Source organism: Rhinichthys klamathensis, unplaced genomic scaffold (genome assembly GCF_029890125.1).
Source record: "Rhinichthys klamathensis goyatoka isolate OS25496 unplaced genomic scaffold, OSU_Roscu_1.1 h1tg000114l_1, whole genome shotgun sequence".
Classification (NCBI taxonomy): domain Eukaryota; kingdom Metazoa; phylum Chordata; class Actinopteri; order Cypriniformes; family Leuciscidae; genus Rhinichthys; species Rhinichthys klamathensis.
The window spans coordinates 4,683,406-4,703,182 of record NW_026606651.1 but is presented as its reverse complement, the minus strand read 5'-3'; the positions used below and the strand labels follow the sequence as shown (position 1 = coordinate 4,703,182).

The 19,777-nt window shown below is 37.7% G+C and overlaps 1 protein-coding gene across 3 annotated transcripts in view; it reads right to left on the bottom strand.

Moving 5' to 3' along the window:
- Positions 1-3,912: 3,912 nt before the first annotated feature.
- LOC130088200 (mucin-2) overlaps positions 3,913-19,777 on the bottom strand; it is a 137,680-nt gene continuing 121,815 nt past the window's right edge. For all 3 annotated transcript variants that reach the window (XM_056254860.1, XM_056254861.1, XM_056254859.1), the window contains one exon: positions 3,913-4,617. In XM_056254860.1, coding sequence (XP_056110835.1) covers positions 4,437-4,617 — 181 coding nt within the window. In that variant the 3' untranslated portion in view covers positions 3,913-4,436. The remainder of the gene's footprint in view (positions 4,618-19,777) is intronic.

Here is a 19,777-nt window from a genome sequence, read left to right as displayed (position 1 = left end):
TGTACGTTTGTATATGGTGTGTTAGTGTTTTCTGGATTCCTGGTCTGAGTTATTTAGTAAAGATTATTGTATTTGATCTGCTGACTGCTGCCTCTCCTTCAACCTGCACCACACCCGTAACAGCGTTATGGTTATTGTGTTACAAACGTGTACGCACAGAACAGAGGGGCGGGGTGAGCACAGCTCATGATCATTTAAAGGCATATGCACTGAAACGGCGTGCTGAAAACAGAGCTGTTTTTGACCAGGTAAAATAACTGTTTTCTTACAATACTAATGAGAATTTTTAATTAAAGTATATTACAAACTTTTAATTTAGACCCTAAAGAATCATATTAGCTTGTACAAAAATGGCATTATATGACCCCTTTAAATATATAACTATTCAATGGTATTATTTAGAATTGTATCAAAGAGTGTTTTTGAACGATTGAACACCCATTAGGGTGAAATCATCATACCTGAAATGCCACTGCGACTGTGAATCTTTTTGAAATCTGTTAATTTACAATAATTGTCCAAACTAACCAATTTACCAGAATGAAACTGACTTTTTAAATCTACAGTGTCAGAGAGAGGTCCGTTTAGGATGAACCGATTCGCTAGATTAAATCAGACATTCAAAAGCTAGTCTACATATAAACAAGAACCATTTAAGATGAACTGATTCACTAGAATGAATAGAACTTTCTGAACTAATTCACTAGAATGAATAGAACTTTCTGAACTAATTCACAAGAGTGAATAGAACTTTCCAAACCAATTCACTAGAGTGAATATAACTTTCCTAAACGATTCACTAAAATGAATAGAACTTTCCAAACTGATTCACTAGAATGAATAGATCTTTCCAAAGCTACATATGAGAGAGGTTCGTTAGGACAAACTGATTCACTAGAATGAATAGAACTTTCCGAACTAATTTACAAGAGTGAATAGAACTTTCCAAACCAATTCACTAGAATGAATATAACTTTCCTAACCGATTATTCATTCTAGTGAATCGGTTTGGAAAGTTCTATTCATTCTAGTGAATCGGTTAGGAAAGTTCTATTCATTCTAGTGAATTGGTTCAGAAAGTTCTATTCATTCTAGTGAATTAGTTCGGAAAGTTCTATTCATTCTAGTGAATCGGTTTTGAAAGTTATATTCACTCTTGTGAATTGGTTCAGAAAGTTCTATTCATACTAGTGAATTAGTTCGGAAAGTTCTATCCATTCTAGTGAATCAGTTTGTCCTAACGAACCTCTCTCATATGTAGCTTTTGAAAGTTCTGTTCATTCTAGTGAATCGGTTTGGAAAGTTCTATTCACTCGTTAGGACAAACTGATTCACTAGAATGAATAGAACTTTCCGAACTAATTCACTAGTATGAATAGAACTTTCTGAACCAATTCACAAGAGTGAATATAACTTTCAAAACCGATTCACTAGAATAAATAGAACTTTCCGAACTAATTCACTAGAATGAATAGAACTTTCTGAACCAATTCACTAGAATGAATAGAACTTTCCTAACCGATTCACTAGAATGAATAGAACTTTCCAAACCGATTCACTAGAATGAATAGAGCTTTCCAAAGCTACATATGAGAGAGGTTTGTTAGGACAAACTGATTCACTAGAATGAATAGAACTTTCCGAACTAATTCACTAGTATGAATAGAACTTTCTGAACCAATTCACAAGAGTGAATATAACTTTCAAAACCGATTCACTAGAATGAAAAGAACTTCCCGAACTAATTCACTAGAATGAATAGAACTTTCTGAACCAATTCACTAGAATGAATAGAACTTTCCTAACCGATTCACTAGAATGAATAGAACTTTCCAAACCGATTCACTAGAATGAATAGAGCTTTCCAAAGCTACATATGAGGTTCGTTAGGACAAACTCATTCACTAGAATGAATAGAACTTTCCGAACTAATTCACAAGAGTGAATAGAACTTTACAAACCAATTCACTAGAATGAATAGAACTTTCCAAACCAATTCACTAGAATGAATAGAACTTTCCTAACCAATTCACTAGAATGAATAGAACTTTCCAAACCGATTCACTAGAATGAATAGAACTTTCCAAAGCTACATATGAGGTTCGTTAGGACAAACTCATTCACTAGAATGAATAGAACTTTCCGAACTAATTCACAAGAGTGAATAGAACTTTACAAACCAATTCACTAGAATGAATAGAACTTTACAAACCAATTCACTAGAATGAATAGAACTTTCCTAACCAATTCACTAGAATGAATAGAACTTTCCTAACCAATTCACTAGAATGAATAGAACTTTCCGAACTAATTCACAAGAGTGAATAGAACTTTTCAAACCAATTCACTAGAATGAATAGAACTTTCCTAACCGATTCACTAGAATGAATAGAACTTTCCAAACCGATTCACTAGAATGAATAGAACTTTCCAAAGCTACATATGAGGTTCGTTAGGATAAACTGATTCACTAGAATGAATAGAACTTTCCGAACTAATTCACAAGAGTGAATAGAACTTTCCAAACCGATTCACTAGAATGAATAGAACTTTCCAAAGCTACATATGAGGTTCGTTAGGATAAACTGATTTACTAGAATGAATAGAACTTTCCGAACTAATTCACAAGAGTGAATAGAACTTTCCAAACCAATTCACTAGAATGAATATAACTTTCCTAACCGATTCACTAGAATGAATAGAACTTTCCTAACCGATTCACATGAATGAATAGAACTTTCCTAACCGATTCACTAGAATGAATAGAACTTTCCAAAGCTACATATGAGAGAGGTTCGTTAGGATAAACTGATTCACTAGAATGAATAGAACTTTCCGAACCCATTCACTAGAATGAATCGAACTTTTCTTAGGCTCACGTAAGAAAGAAAGAAAGTTGTTTATCTCCTCTCACTCTCACTCAGCTGTAATACAAATGTGACATTGGAAACAACGATTGTTGGACTATAATAATAGTTTGGAAAAGCAGCTTGTTACTGGAAAAGTACTGTTTTGAAAGCAGCCAATCTTCTGTCGTGTTACTCACTGTAACCTGTGGTTGGAGTGTCACCGTCATAGTGTCACACACTGTCTGAATCATATAGCATATAAGTCAATACATTTCCTTATTCAAAGACTAGTTTTGATGGAAGAAAGAATCGCTGTAAAAGTGAGCTAAAAATCACACAACGTGGATGTTGTTGCATTAATAGAAATAGCAGTCACGATTCTGGAGAGCTGTGTGGATCTGTTTACAGGTGCAAAATTAAAATAGCCTACATTATTTTTATAGGTAGTAAATATACACTTCGGTGCATGCACAAAAAAGTATTGTTTTGCTGTTTAGTTTTATTCCACACCATTAGTATATTCTGGCAGCTTTGACTGGGTGGAAAATAAATTCCCCACCTGTTGTTCAGTAGTCAAGTGTATTTATCATGTATGAAAGATATGCCATCTGTGATTAAACACTCCATGATAAAAAGACAAATAAACAGCACATGACACCGTTTTTGAGTAGTAAAATATTTTATAGAGCTTTTTAATGGATTCTGAAATTAGGCATTCACAAAGAATGAAATGACACACTTCTTAAATCCACTTTCTCCCCCATTATCTCTGCCTTAATATCGCTGTGCGTGTATAGTTGTTAGATCGTCTACATAAAAGCGTTAAGCATGTGGAATAATTGATTCGTTGAAACGTTTTCATAGTATAAAAGCTGGTGTTTTGACCCTCATTGCTCCAAAATGATGAATCAGTAACTGGCTTCCATTTCTTACCTGTAATTCCTCTTTTTATCTGTCTCTCTTTCTTTATTGTCGTCTTTCCTTATCGTCCTGTCTCCTGCTGTCACTGTGAATCAATCACGTAGTAAGTACTGGCTCAAAGGGTACATGAACCAACAAAAAGCCCCTTCTCCCCCTCCGCTCTCACCCTTTCATGATTTTGAGACATGAATTACCACCATGAATCTGGAAAATTAAAGCAGAATAAACAGACTTTAAAGGTGCAAAAAGTGATGTTAGCCATTTGGCAAAAAACAAACACTCCAAATGAATCACAGCAAGAGAGTGTTTCTGATTGGTCAACACCTGTAATTCACTTAAAAAGGAAATAATGACAGAATATATATATTTTTTTAAAGGATGTTTTTTTTTAGGTGGAAAGTTTTTAATTCTCTCCATGGACTATAAATCTGAAATATCAAAGCAAACAGCCTTTAAGCCCACAACATTAATCTTGATTAAAAAATGTGCCTTCTGTGAAAATGACAGAAGATGCTTTAAAAAAAGATAATAAATAAGGGCTCCTCGTCAAGGAACGCATGTAGCGGATGATGTGCCTCTAAACGGGACCCGGAAGAGAAGAGGCTTGAGGTTGGTTGGAAAACCATCCTTGTTGACTAATGATGTCACGTCCTGCTTATAAAGTGTTCAGAGGAACCAGAAGCATTTCCTGCGGCTCTTCTTGACCGTCTGGAGGGCCTGCGGAGAGTCCTGCTGGCGTGGAGGAGGAAAGACCAGCTGAGGAGAGCTTTGCTCCGATTCCTGCTGCTCCGGAACCTTCCACGCTCGCGTCACCTGGCCCTCCTGAAGCCGGAAGTCGTGCTCCACGCTGAAAGACAAGGATGTTTACATTGCATTGATGGTTGCATGGAAAACTTTAACATTCATTCATAAAAGGTTCAAAGGTTTTAAGAGCGTAAAATGGTTCTGTTATAGATCTGTTGCACTGAAAGGTTCTTTGGGCAATCAAAAATGGTTCTTCTATGGAATCACTGCAAACCCCACCTTTTGGAGCCTTTATTTTTAAGAGCGTAAGTTCCTAGTTTAGGCCCTGTTCACACCTGGTATTAAGATGCGTTTTGGTCGATCGGATCACAAGTGGACATGGCTAAATACTCAACGCATTCTCATCCCAAAGCGTAATATATTGACTCTTTTGCCAAAGCGTCTATATCCAACGCACATGGCACCCTTTAGCGTCAATATAACACGCTTCGGTTTTGGGTAGGTTTAGGTCTGGGGTAGTGTTAGGGCTAGACCACTAGGAGGCGCCATATATCTGCGTCTCATATGACGCTAAAGGGTGCCATGTGCGTGGGATATAGACGCTTTGGCTAAAGAGTCAGTATATTACGCCTTGGGATGAGAACGGGCTCAAATACTAGGGGTGTAACGATACACGTATTCGTATTGAACCGTTCGGTACGAGGCTTTCGGTTCGGTTTTCGGTACGCATTTTTGTACCGAACGCATTTTTGGACCATTTTTCCTGGCGACCAAAATTTCGTTATTTCAAATGTAGGCGCGTCGCGCGTGGCAAGCGCGCTCATAATGTAAGAGACGCTGGCGTGACCACAACATCGCCCAACATCAAATGGCAAATGTAATGTAAGCGGAACGAAACTGAGCTGCTCGTTATTGTGTGGTTGACGGACCGTTTATCAGTTTGGACCAATGCAGCGCGAGCCGATCTTAATCATCAGCACTGTCACAACACAGCGCTGAGACATCCAGTAAAGAAAGCATTTGACTTCGCCACTGAGTAATAACATCGCTGCGAGATCTAGTGAGAAACATTCACATTTCTCTGTTATTAACGGATCAAACAGCGCTGACGTGGAAACCAGGAAGAAACATTGTGCCATGAATGAACTATCCAGTGTCCACAGATCAGCAACATTCACCGTAGATTTACTGTAGTAACACTACTAACTGTAACCATGGAAGTTTGGCAGGAATAGTAGGCTATAATGCTTTCAAGTAACATTACGTCGGTTTTATTTTGACATTATGAATACAATTACTGCCCTCAAATGTTAATCTGAACTAAAATAAACCTACTACAATATTACATTTCATTTTGTCCAAGGAGCTGTTTTGTTTTATAAGCTCCTAAGAAAAGTCAAGTATAGCTCCATCATTGCTCAGTTAAAAAATATCATACTTTATGATGTTAGTTTTAATAAAAATATAATAAAACAAATTAAATCAAGGAAATTTCTCTGGCATTTCTTTCTTTTTGCTGTATCGGAAACGTACCGAACCGTACCGAACCGAACCGAACCGTGCACAAGTGTATCGTATCGAACCGAACTGTGAATTTTGTGAACCGTTACACCCCTACTAAATACAGGTGTAAACAGAGTCTAAAGCGCTTTGAGCTTGTCCACTCTTGACCACTTCCAGAGGTTGTCGAAACCGCATTCGACAGGATTGCTTTCTTAGTGTAAACGCTCATGCGGTCGAATGCGTTCGAGAAGGCACAAAAGACTGTCTACTCTCTTCTCTGGTTTGAAAATGAAAAACATACCAAGCACAATGTTCTCTCAACATTCCTGATTTCTAAGACACACTCACAGCGTTCGGCTGGTCTTGTGGCTGTCAGAGCAGAAACTAAACCTGATGCTCTCCGTGTGTTTTTCCGTCGTCTCCGGTCGTGTTCATATATAAATTGCACAAGCTTATTTTGTCCACTAGATCGAAAGATCTAAAAAAAACACATATTTACCAGCCCATAGACCCTCCCCTTGAAGAAATCAGGACAGAAGTGGTTGAAAGTGGATGGCAACAGATTAAGGCCACGTTTACACAAAGCCGGGTATTTAGAGAAATGAATATTCTCCCCCCGTTTGTGAGAAGCAGCATTTACTGTGAACCGAGCTGCTCTGAAAACACGCTATTATACCACAGCGTCACTGTTCACTCTGAAACACGCAGCGCATCAGCTATGTAGTTCCACCGGTGGGCCCAAATCCATTACATTTTTAAAACAGTAATATCCTATACTAAACCTAAACTAATCATGACAAACTATATATCATTTGAAAGCTTACAATCTCTAGTTTCCATATTTGGTGATTAATTTTCAAAATAAATTACAGAGTATGAAAATCAAATATTTTCATACTCCTAAGGCGTGTTTAGACCTTTATTTTGAAATAGTGATGAACATGAAAAATCATGAAAGAAGGGTAGAAACCTCAGTTTGTTTTCATGCCAAGAGTTCAAAAGATAGCATCCATTCAATTATTTTTGAAAAAAAGGTCTGAAATTTATTTTAAATATAAAGAAAAAAATTATAGATTCACCATTTGTGATGTGGCAGCAAGCTATAACGCAAATACTTGTTCTTTTTATGTGTTTCTTAGAGGTTGAATTCATATTAAAAACTTCACATATGACTTCTGAATAGGATGTCTACTTCATAAATTGTATGAAAATTGTGGAAATAATGGTTCAGATCACTCAAAACACACATATGGAAATGGAGGTGCCCTTATATGGGCAGTAATGGAGTCTGGTTGTGCCCTAGTGGAAGCGTTCGGGACTGCGCCCAAACAAAATCTCACTGAAAGCTCATTTTTTGAGATATCAACCTAAAATTTGAAACACAACTTGTTCATATTTTTGGCTTTGATTTTTTTTGTGCAGTTTTAGAGTTGCTCAGGTTTTGAAAATATATATTTTATATAAAAGATGAATAATTAATTTTTTTTACATTGTACATTTTCATAAACTCAAACTTCTGTAACTTTTTTTTCTGTTTCACTTTCTTAATTTATTTCACTTCTACAAAAATCTGCCAAATGTCTTCTTTAAAACGAGACCAATCTTACGTCTACATTCCAAAGCATTCTTGAATTACAACCATTTAAGTTCGAAATGTGCATTTTCATGTATATATAAAAAAGGGGGGGGGGGGGGGGGTGACACTTAACAGGTTAAATCACAACCTTTGATTTTAGATTTATTTCAATTAATTGTGCAGCCCCATTTATTGGTTTGAATGTTACATTAAATGCAGCTTTTCATCAAATCACGAACTCCCTTTTGGAAACCCTGCATTAAGAGAACGCGCATATGCTGTTACAGCGCTGTTTCTAAACATAAAACGGTGATGATCTCTAAAAAATGTAAGAGTTTCAGAAGTTTGCCTTTATTATATGTAAAAGTAGAGCTTTGAGATTCTTTAAAGTATCTGATTTTGTCAAAGAAACGAGTAAACGATCACAGAATTGTCTTTTCCTTTAGAAATCTAGGGGAAAAATGCCCTCAACAGAAGACTTCAAAATAGCTATAGCCTGCGGAAAAATAAAGGTGCATATAAATGCATATGAACGTTTGCCGTTGACATTTTGTCAGCAGCACAGAGCCTGACAGCTGGGATTGTTGCTGATGATGCACTGGCCCAGATAGCTGGCAAACGCTGATGTGGACATGAAGCAGCTTTCCCAGAGTACGGATAGAGTGCCACTGAACAACACGGCTATAACTCTTCATACTAAATGTGACTAATGAGATCATTGTTCCTCTTATATATATTCATATGCTCTCAATTTATTGCAGAGGGAGAGAGAATTACCTTCATCGAGTGGTACCTTAGTTCCCGTGTCAAGGCACTCACACTCACACACTTCGCCTACGAAATCCCCCAGAGAACGCCGATGTCAGACAGACAGGGAACACTATGTGCTTTCCGTAACAATAGCACTTTTAAACCTCTTCAAAAAATCCCTCTTCCAACCTCTTACCTTGCAGTCAGTCTCTCTGCATCGGCTTAAAGACTAAAGGCCTCATGTAGATGTTGTGTTCGCACAAAAAAGTCTTCGCACACACGTCCAGGATTTATAAGAAACCAATGTGACTTGAGAATGTTTGCGCACTCTTTTGTCTGGTGTTGCCGGTTTAACAGGTCAAGTGACAAACTAGGGAATTGAAGATAATCACTAGTCAAAATATGCTATAAGATTTATACTGGAATCAATTATAATTGGAAAACAATCCTAAAGAATCCTAATAGGAATTTTCTTGTAGGATTCCAACCAGCACATTGTCACGATGCTCTCAAACTAGAAGAAAAATTAAGTTTCGATCTTTTCAGTCTTTGCCAGGTATTCAACACATTACAACTTGAAAGTCATACACCTAGGCATGGAAAACAAACAAGACAAAAATGCCTTCTTATTAGAAATACAGTTTTTTCTCATTGTTTTTGGAGAGTCCTGTGTCTTCATCAGTTGATTACTGTATTATTTGTTGTCCACACCCACTCAGGTGTATGTATTTAAATATATTATTATTGTGACAACGTGCTATTCTTTTGTTCTTTTTTGAAGGCCTTCTTGGATGTTTTTGGTCATCCACACTTTTGAAAAAAGTTTCAATGGGGTTATACTCTTGAGTTTTAAAGAACCCTTTATGCCAAAAAGGTTCTATATAAGGAGAAACATCTTAAATGACTGCATAATGCTTTCACGTTTAATGAGTTATTTTGATGTATGAGCTTATCTTTTATGCTTCTGAATAGGATCAAATGTTCTTGTAGGACATGAAAGGAATTGAATGTAGCAAAACATTATTCCAATACAATATGCAGGCAGAGTTATGATAAAGATAGACAATATTTAAAAGAATAATTTTCACATATTCTTATTTGACTGGTTCCAAATTATGATAAAATTCCAACTGTCCTGTACACATTCCTTCAGGATCTTCAAGGTTATGGATACTTCAAAAAGCACTTTTCACTAAATGTATCTGTCATGTTCAAAAGGCAACTCTACAGTTGCAGCTGGTTTTACTAATGAAATCAACTGCACAAGTTTACTTTCATGCACAGAGCAATTTCATCTCACCATGTGGATGGAATGAATTTTTCCTCAATTTATAAATGGAAGGTGACTTGGGTACAACTCAGAACTGGGATGGATGGACGGACGGACGGATGCATAAATGGATAATATGGTGAACATGGCAGAAGCTTGATGGTGCACTATTTGTATTAACATTTCTATTTGCATTAATCCCAACCAAAACAATTCCAAAATACCAACAATGTTTTCCGCTTTCATTTTACAGCTTCATGATGAGCCTCATGTGATGTTTCTTCAGGACTCAATAGAAAACATAAAACACCCATCGGTCAGCTTAAAACTCGCCGATTAGTTCCTGTTGTGATTACTGATAGACTTTTAACACCTGTAATTAACCATTGCATACATGAGTGCAAAAAAACACATCTGTGATTGGTTACAATGCAACGTTGCAAAAAGAACATTGCAAATAGAAACAGAAGTAGATCTAATCAGCACTTTTAATAATTAATCACAAAAATCTGTAGTCATGATTATGTATTTGATTAATTGTACAGCCCTAACTTTATGTTTCAGTAAGAACAGTTTGAATTTAAGGAGATTTTTATAGAATGAGTAGTTTATTTTATAAAATTGTGGTATTCAAATGTTTACATTTTGTCTGTCATATGCAAATAAACAGTACTTTATTTTCTATTAGTCAGCTAGTTACTTAAAGGTGCAATGTGTAATAATTTTGAGTATCTATTAACAGAAATGCAATATGACATCCATAACTATGTTTTCAGTGGTGTATAAATAACTTACTTAATAAACCGTAATGTTTTTATTACCTTAGAATGAGGCATTTATATCTACATAGGCGCGGGCACCCCCTTTTATGAAGGTCGACATATTGTGACGTCATGTTTCTACAGTAGCCGAACACGAACAAACAGCGCTACAGAGCGCGTTTCGTCACTACCTTGAAAGAGAAGCCACAGAAACCTAGAAGCTAGCCATAAACACCGTGAGTAGTGACTTTTCCCTTGTCAGTGGTGTAAAATATGTAGTTGGACTGTTTCATGTAACTTAGTTCTTCTCCCTCGCTGTGTTATGGCTTTGCTATGTGGGGATAAATGTGCTGGTTACGTTCGTGAGACAGCTGATTAGTACTCTTGTCATTGACCGTAAAACAGTATGTTACAGGAATCACCAACCCGTCGATCGCGGTCGACAAGTCGATCTTGGAAGCATTTTAAGTCGATCGCGAAGAGTTTTCAAAATCAGAGAAAAAAGCCTATTGTGTGTAGTAAATGGTGTCTAGGGGATGCGGAGGCGCGCGCGCTGTTACAATCATGTCATTTTTGCCGCGCGCACCTTTGGGCTCATGCGGACGCGTCGAGTTTAAACAAGGCTTTACGCTTTAACCACCTCAGCCACAGTAACAGCTCATATTAGCCAGCTAAACTTTTACTACCCTGTTAGAAAACATATATAGTTGCATAGTTTCATGTGGTTCTTCTCCCTCGCTGTATTATGGGTTTGCTGTGTGGGGAGAAATGTGCTGGTTACTTTTGTGAGACAATCAGCTGATTACTATTATTATATTATATATTAAGACCCTTGATCCTCACCTGACTAAGGCTTTGTAAACGTTATCCATGATGTGGTTTATAATGGACTGTGGTACAGAAACAGTGACAATGTTACACACTCTTGGCTTACTCTGGCTATTCTCTTGCTGTCTCAGACGACGATGTTTGTCCCGTTTTAGCCACCGTAGCTTCTTCGGAAGGGAGGGGTGAGCAGTGGGCTGAGCCCTTAGTGCAAGCTCGCAACCGAACCGCTAGATGTCGCTAAAAATCACACACTGCACCTTTAATTTCATATTGAGAAAGTGGGTTCTAAAGCACTGTATGTTAGCTTAATAAATGTGCAAACGTGCCACAGAGAATCCAATTATTTCAGTTACGTTCAATGAATTATCAGTATTTTCAAGGCCCCAGAAAAAGAACAGAAACTTCAAACCATTGGATGCTGATATCAAAACTTTTCATCCATATGCAAATCTATATGCTGCTGTTTCTGCAATGCACAAACTTTTGATATGCATGGAAACAAAGTGAAGTTTTATGCATGAGGCTCAGGTCCAGAGAATCAAATCCTCTGTATTTTCACCGACTAGCACTTCCAGCATTTTCTCCTACCAGATAAATCATTTCAGAAAAAAAAAAAAGACCTGCTGAGAAGGAGAGTAGCGCTCTGTCCCTCCCAGCAGTCCTAATTACCTCGCTTCTGGTCCTGAGAATGGATGGACTAGTGTCTGAACTCGATATTACTTCTTCTACCCTGTTCCCTCACTAACGTCTTTCATTCACACATCTCGCCCCAATACGACGCTCTTAAGTGCGGCGCCTGATTCAGAGCCTCTATTTTAAGGTTTTTAAGAAAAGTCTGTCTTTTTCTAAGCAACAAATGATGTGCCTCGGTGTGGGTTGGAGTCGCACCCAAGGGGAGGATGGGTCTAATATGGGTGGGCTGAATTTAGTAAAGAAGTATTAACGAGATTTGTCCTAATTTAGAGCATCGTAAGCATCAGTGGGAGAAAATCAGAGCTTCTCTAGGAATAAAGCATCTCTATAACCCGAAAGCCTGTAAAGACATTAGCAGTCTTGAAGGGCGTTAAATAACTTTCCTGCATATTTATGAGCTGGTGGTGTCACACAGGGGTGATTGACATCTAAATTCCCTGGCACAGACATTACACGCGCATTTAGTATTATGTCACCATCATGTCAGCCTGTCAAATATAGACGTCATGTGTCAGAAATGACTTGTGCAGTGTACATCAAATGCTGAAAAAGATTGCAAACATCAAAAATAAACCCCAAAAGATAAGTAAAAAACTTGATGTTCAGAATAGCACAGTTGCAAGCTGCAAAAAGTGCAATTGTTACCTTGAAGAGATATTTGAGAGATATAACTTAAAAATTTGTTGTATTTAGGTTGATTCCATGATGTTAAATACTACATTAAAATTTCATAAAAGTGTATGCATGGGATACATCGATGAACTACTAAATGCATTGTATATTTAAAAAAGAAAATAAAACTTATGTACTTAATTTGACAACAATGCAATACTGTTTGATACTTTATTGTATTGGATACTTTTTACATACTATTAGTAACAGTAGTCACTATCCACCTTATTATTAATATAAAAGCCGGTGAAGAACTTGAATATGCGAAGCTTCCGTTGTAATCGGTTCAATTCAGTTATTTTACCTGTCCCAAATCAGTCCGTAATGCTGCATAATATTCCAAACTGGTATTTGTTATGTTTTAATTCAATATCATAATCAGAAACACACTTGTTTGTTGTGCAAACATTTTACCGTAACTGAACTTTGTTATTCTTCTAGTTATTTATATAGTGGCTAATGAATCAGTTGTCTCACACATTCACAGAATATAGCTTACATCCGTATTTGCAAAATAAGGGGGGTACTTATTCCATTCTGAACATGGTTATGAGACAATCCTAAAGTGTAAATGGAGAGTTACAAACAAGGACAGGGTAGGATTTCTGTGAGGATGAGCAGATAATGAAAGACTTTCTTGGGGCCTGATGGAGTGTGGATTTGATTCCGCTGTACTGGGCGGGAAGCTTGGCAGAATTGGCTGATGTCTTGAAGATGGGATGTGGATCACGACGTGAGACTGGAAAGGGTGGAGTGAGACTGTCAGACTGTGAGAGAGATTGGACATTGTAATTATGGTTTAGGAAGACACCTCTGCAAGGACAACCAAAAACTCAGCTGCATTGTTGGGCGTTATTGAGGTGCGCAATGATTGTGCTTTACATCGCAAAGGTGCTCAAAAAAGTTTGTTTTATTTTATTCAGTCACCTCTAGAGTTTCAGAGGAGATGTCAGTGTGCTCATATTCAGAAAACATTTCTCATCAAATGATTCTATAAATAACTAATAATAAATAAACTGATATCCCTACGCTATCTCACGACCAATTCGTCCGAATTTGACGAGTGATTAAAAGATGGCTAATTCGTACGAATTCGTACAACCTCATTCGTACGAATTTGTACCATTTGTCTAAACCCACTGGTTTAGGGGCGGGGTCAGGGGTAGGTCATTCGTACGAATTCATACGAATTGGGCAACTCGTCAAATATGTACGTTTTAGCAAAAATCGTACTAATTCGTACGAGTGAGGTCGTACGAATTGTTACGAATTAGTCATCTTTTAATCACTCGTCAAATTCGGACGAATTGGTCGTGAGATCGGGTTGGATATCCACATTCACTTTATCGCTCAGTTGTCAACAACCCTCTCAGGTAACACTTTATTTCCATTGTCCACTTCAGACATTCTACTAACTATAACTTTGCAACAACATGTCAACTAACTCTCATTAATCAATAAGTTATGACAACATGTGTTTTTACATTGCTTTAACTCATCAAAATAAGTTAAGCAATTTTAGACTTTTTTCAAGTGTCCGACTGTGTTTTGCTGTACAAACGACGCCCCTACTACACTTAACAAACTTATAAACGCAACACTTTTGTTTTTGCCCCCATTTTTCATGAGCTGAACTCAAAGATCTTAGGCTTTTTCTATGTACACAAAAGGCCTATTTCTCTCAAATATTGTTCACAAATCTGCCTAAATGTGTGTTAGTGAGCACTTCTCCTTTGCCAAGATAATCCATCCACCTCAGAGGTGTGCGTATCAAGATGCTGATTAGACAGCAGGATTATTGCACAGGTGTGCCTTAGGCTGGCCACAATAAAAGGCCACTCTAAAATGTGCAGTTTTACTGTATTGGGGAGTCCGAGTGGCCCATGGTGGCGGCGGGGTTATGGTATGGGCGGACAACGTATGTTATGGACAACGACCACAGGTGCATTTTATTGATGGCATTTTGAATGCACAGAGATACCGTGACGAGATCCTGAGGCTCAATGTTGTGCCATTCATCCACGACCATCACCTCATGTTACAGCATGATAATGCACGGCCCCATGTTGCAAGGATCTGTACACAATTCCTGGAAGCTGAAAACATCCCAGTTATTGCATAGCCAGCATACTCACCAAACATGTCACCCATTGGGCATGTTTGGGATGCTCTGGATCGGCGCATACGACAGCGTGTTCCAGGTCCTGCCAATATCCAGCAACTTCGCACAGCCATTGAAGAGGAGTGGACCAACATTCCACAGGCCACAATCAACAACAGGCACCACATCACTCCAGTCCTAAAACAACTACACTGGCTTCCTATTTCCCACCGGATCACATACAAAATCCTGGTCCTTACCTACAAAGCCATCCACCACCTGGCCCCCTCATACCTCACTGACCTCCTCTCCCCCTACCAACCCTCATGGTCCCTCAGATCCAACTCTGCATCCACAAGTCCAAGCTCCGCAGTTTTGGGGACAGAGCCTTTTCCAGGGCAGTTCCCAGGCTCTGGAACTCCCTCCCCCATGAGATCTGCACCTCTGAGTCCCTCAAGATCTTCCAGTCCCGCCTCAAGACCCATCTCTTCACCTCTGCCTATCCGTAGCCCCACGGTCCTCCCATCTCTATATGTGCCTGATAATTTTTATTTTTTATTTTTTTTGTCTTGCTTATTCACCTGCCCTGTAAAGCGACTTTGAGTTCAAGAAAAGCGCTATATAAATTCAATTTATTATTATTATAAACCTTTTTCTTTTTTTTGGTCCCCCCCAGTACAGTAAAACTGCACATTTTAGAGTGGCCTTTTATTGTGGCCAGCCTAAGGCACACCTGTGCAATAATCATGCTGTCTAATCAGCATCTTGATATGCCACACCTGTGAGGTGGATGGATTATCTCGGCAAAGGAGAAGTGCTCACTAAATGATGTTTTATTGACAAAGTTCGGGTGGAGCACATTCAGATAACTAAACCTAATTAAACACATGTGGAGCACATTCAGATACAGTGTTGGGGGTAACGAGTTACAAAGTAACGGATTACAGTAACGATATTACTTTTTTGGGTAACGAAGTAAAGTAACGCATTACACTAAAAATATCGGTAACTACACTACTTTACTATACTATAGGAACGCGCTTTCCTGCGTTACCCAAGCCGTGTTTGCTTGTGTGTAAAGTTCTGTCTAGTGGTGCGTGCGCACCGTTGCCATAGAGATCGATTTGAGTGACATAGCTGCCGGTGCGAAGGAGAGAGGGAAATGGAGACGGAGACGGAGACAGGGGGTCTCTGCAGCGCGAGTCTCCGCTGACTGCACGCGCACCTCCCCAAACGGACGAGGCGTTTATACTCGACGCGCTCGCCATTGTACTATTCTGTGAAACGACGGGGCGACTCGAGTAATTGTCCTCTTAACCATCAGGAATCAACGGTGAGAAGAAGAAAGGTCCACACGTGACGATGTTTATTTTAGTAGGCTACATCACCACCAATAACACTACAAAAAGAATCGTGTACGTAAAATCCAGTAAACCCTGAGATTATTACTTGTGACATTAGAACAAAATGTGGATATAAAAACATGTATGTAGACTATAGAACTAAATCAACGATCTCTTAAATGGTTTCTAATTTCACTAAACATTTCATTAAGTTTCGTGGACATTTGATAAAACATGGATCTTTCTATTAAAAATGCTTATTATGCTATTGTAGGCTCATTTTGTAAACATAAGCAACTGATTTAGACACGCAAACTGTGTGCCGATGCGGTCACGGTGAGACGTAGGCTACATGCTCGGGCAGATTCGGCTTCTTGAAGTCGTTCATCCTCGGATTCGGCGCCGCGCACGCTGTTACAAAAACTCTTCTCAAGTCTTGGAGCACAGCAGGTAACACAAAACAAAATGAACAGGCTTGTTGCAGGGTTCATTGTAGAGGAATGCTTCCCCTGCCGACTATTGAATCGCCAAGAAAAATGCATTTTAAATTAAGATCAAAAATGTAAAAGTGACCTTTATTTTATTATTTTTCATTGACCACTTCATTTTTTATTTTTATTGCCATGAGTCGAATAAAAAGCTTGTTTTGTTCTCAGGAGAAGAGTTTATTCTCATGTTTCCCAAAGCCTGTGTTTTAAAACTTGTGTGTTGACCCCATTTTAAAATGACCGCACCATAGCCTCCTTTATCCTGTTGTTTGTGGATTTTACAGTGAGATATATTTCCTTGTGCAGACAGGGATATTGTTCTTTCATATGGTTTTACATGCCATTTTGTATATATTTATACAATAAACACTATGTAGACAGGCAAAGTGATGATAGGGCTATGATATTTGTCCATAAATTAAGAAACGGGAAAGTAAAGTAATAAGTAGTGAAGTTACTTTTCAAACGCAGTAACTAGTAAAGTAATCTCATTACAATTTACAGAAGTAACTAGTAACTAGTAACTAATTACCTTTTTTGAGTAACTACCCCAACACTGTTCAGATAATCAAACCTAATTAGACACGAGTGGAGCAAACTCTGTTTGCTCCAATCAACCCAATCAACCCAATCAACGAGTTAAGCGGTGTATATATACAGCAAACTTACCTCCGTTCGTTGACAGTTTAACAGCATCCCTCCACCACCCCATCTCCTCACTTCTAGTCCTAATACTGCTAGAACAACGGGGGGAGTACTCTGGGTTCGGGCAAAAATTCCCAGCTCGGAGCCCTCCCCCCGGACAGCACGCCAAATACGCATAATTTTTACTCTAATTGATGTAAGTGTGATCTCGTGAACACAGATTTAGACAGATTTTGTGAACAATATTTGAGAGAAATAGGCCTTTTGTATACATAGATAAAGTCTTAGATCTCTGGGTTCAGCTCATGAAAAATGGGGGCAAAAACAAAAGTGTTGCGTTTATAATTTTGTTAAGTGTAATTACGTCCCGTCCCTCATGTTACGCCCCCTACAGTGCCATTCGGGATGTTATCAGAGCCACTCCCGTCTCTAGTACTGCTCTTCTTCTACTTCACTTTCCTCGCTTTTCACGCTTCACTATCGCCACCTAGTGATAAGCAGTGTTGTGGTAACTTATTACAAGTAATTTGAGTTACGTAATCAGATTACTTTTTCAAGTAACTAGTAAATTGACGCACTACTTTTTCAATTTACAACAAAAATATCTGAGTTACTTTTTCAAATAAGTAACGCTAGTTACTTTTTCACATTTATTGACTGACAGCTGTCCTGTCCCCATGTTGAGAGAAATAAAGTGAGGTGTTGTGTGCATTTGCATTGAACATGTATTTACTCATCATCTTACTTGCACAAAAACATTCAGTATTCCCCAAAATGAATAAAAACAGTAAAATTCAATCTCAGAATTTTGCGCAAAACTTTTATAATTAACTGTTAAATTACACAAATATACTTTATGTATTTAATCTCACTTTATTAACCAATGTATTTGCTGCTGACCTTCAATGATCTAATTCAACCATACTGATAAGCAAAAATGACTTTAGATTAGATTTTGAAATAAGAGTGTTGAACTTCTTTCTCCTGTATCCTATTGTTATTTAATCCAGAACAGCAGCAGCTGAAAAGTTTGTTTGAGCGGCGCCCTCTACTGTACAGTGGCAAATATGCATTTCCTTCAGCCTGAGGCTTATTCATTTCACCTTTGATGTGAAAGGGCCTTAACATTTGACAAAAATAGATGGTTTTTGCTGTTATTTAAAAACAAACAACCAAGCCCAGGTGAGAAAAAGTAACGCTAAAGTAATGTAACGCATTACTTTTCATAAAAAGTAACTAAGTAACGCAATAAGTTACTTTTTTGGCGAGCAACGCAATATTGTAATGCATTGTAATGCAAGTAACTTTCCCCAACACTGGTGATAAGGTGTACAGAACGTATAACATAGATCACCAGATGCCATCATCCTGATTGTTTTCATCAGTTTTTAATTATAGTTAGTTTAATTGTCAGTTTTTATTTATTTTAATTATAAAATACAGTGAATTTTATTTTTATGGAAGGGGTAGGTTTAGGGCAAGGTTTAGGTTTTTTTTTTTTTTGCTATAATTACCACAAGTCTGTAATTTGATAGTATTGTTGTAGTACAATGAACTCCTCGCTTGATTCTTCGCCGGTAGGTGTAACTTGTTATATATAGGCGTGATTTACCGGGGTGTGTAGTACTGCGGGATGCAGACACACCCTTCTCACTTTTTTTTTTATAACTTAAACAAGATTCAACAAATTTAAAGTCAGTTTAATTTGAAATGACTTAAACATCCAAGTTGATTGTAATTAAAAAATGTAAGGCAGCAACACTCCGTTTAGAGTATTAGTAAACTGTTGGTTCGGGTTGGTAGAATAAATTGACATGCAAAGTTACTTATAGACTATAGTCAGTAGAATGTCTGTTCGGGAGCATCACAATAAAAACTGTTAGTAAGCAGACAGTCTACTAATACTCTAATGAGAGTTAGTTGACATACAGTTGCAAAGTTAGTTAGTAGAATGTCTAAAGTGGACCATCGAAATAAAGTGTTACTCGTATTCTTCTAAGACTATGATCAAATAAAAAATAGTTTGAGCTGCTATTCACATATTCTTGTAATATTCTAAAACTACAAACTATAACTACAAAGTAAAATAATTGTCATTATATTCTTCCAAAAGTATAAATAAATAAATGATTTGAGCTGCTATTCAGATTCGCTTTAAATAATGAATGTCAACCATTGTCTCTTCTACTTTAATTTCTCCTCAGGAACAACTGAGACAACAATTGATTTTTGCCTAGCAGAACATACACTACTCATTTAATTTTGGCTAGATCACACTTGATGGAATTAGAAAGATGTGTGCGCAGAGGCTTTGCTGGACCGTCATCCTGTATCTATATGTTTGATACCAGGTGGAGCCGAATAACTGATATCAGCACTGAGCGTTTGTGCGAGTCCTGCTTAATCCCATGTAAACAAGTCGCTGTATGTGCAGATACAATATGTGTTGAAAAGATATTTTTTTTTAAAGTAATATGAATTTCAAAACAGCCACTAAATAGTATGCATAGCATAAGGATAACGGATGTAATTTTTGAACGACTTACATGTATAATGATTTGCATACAATGTGCTTATATCAGCATCTGATGGATTTAACATTCACTGCATGTTCTACATTACGACAACATTCT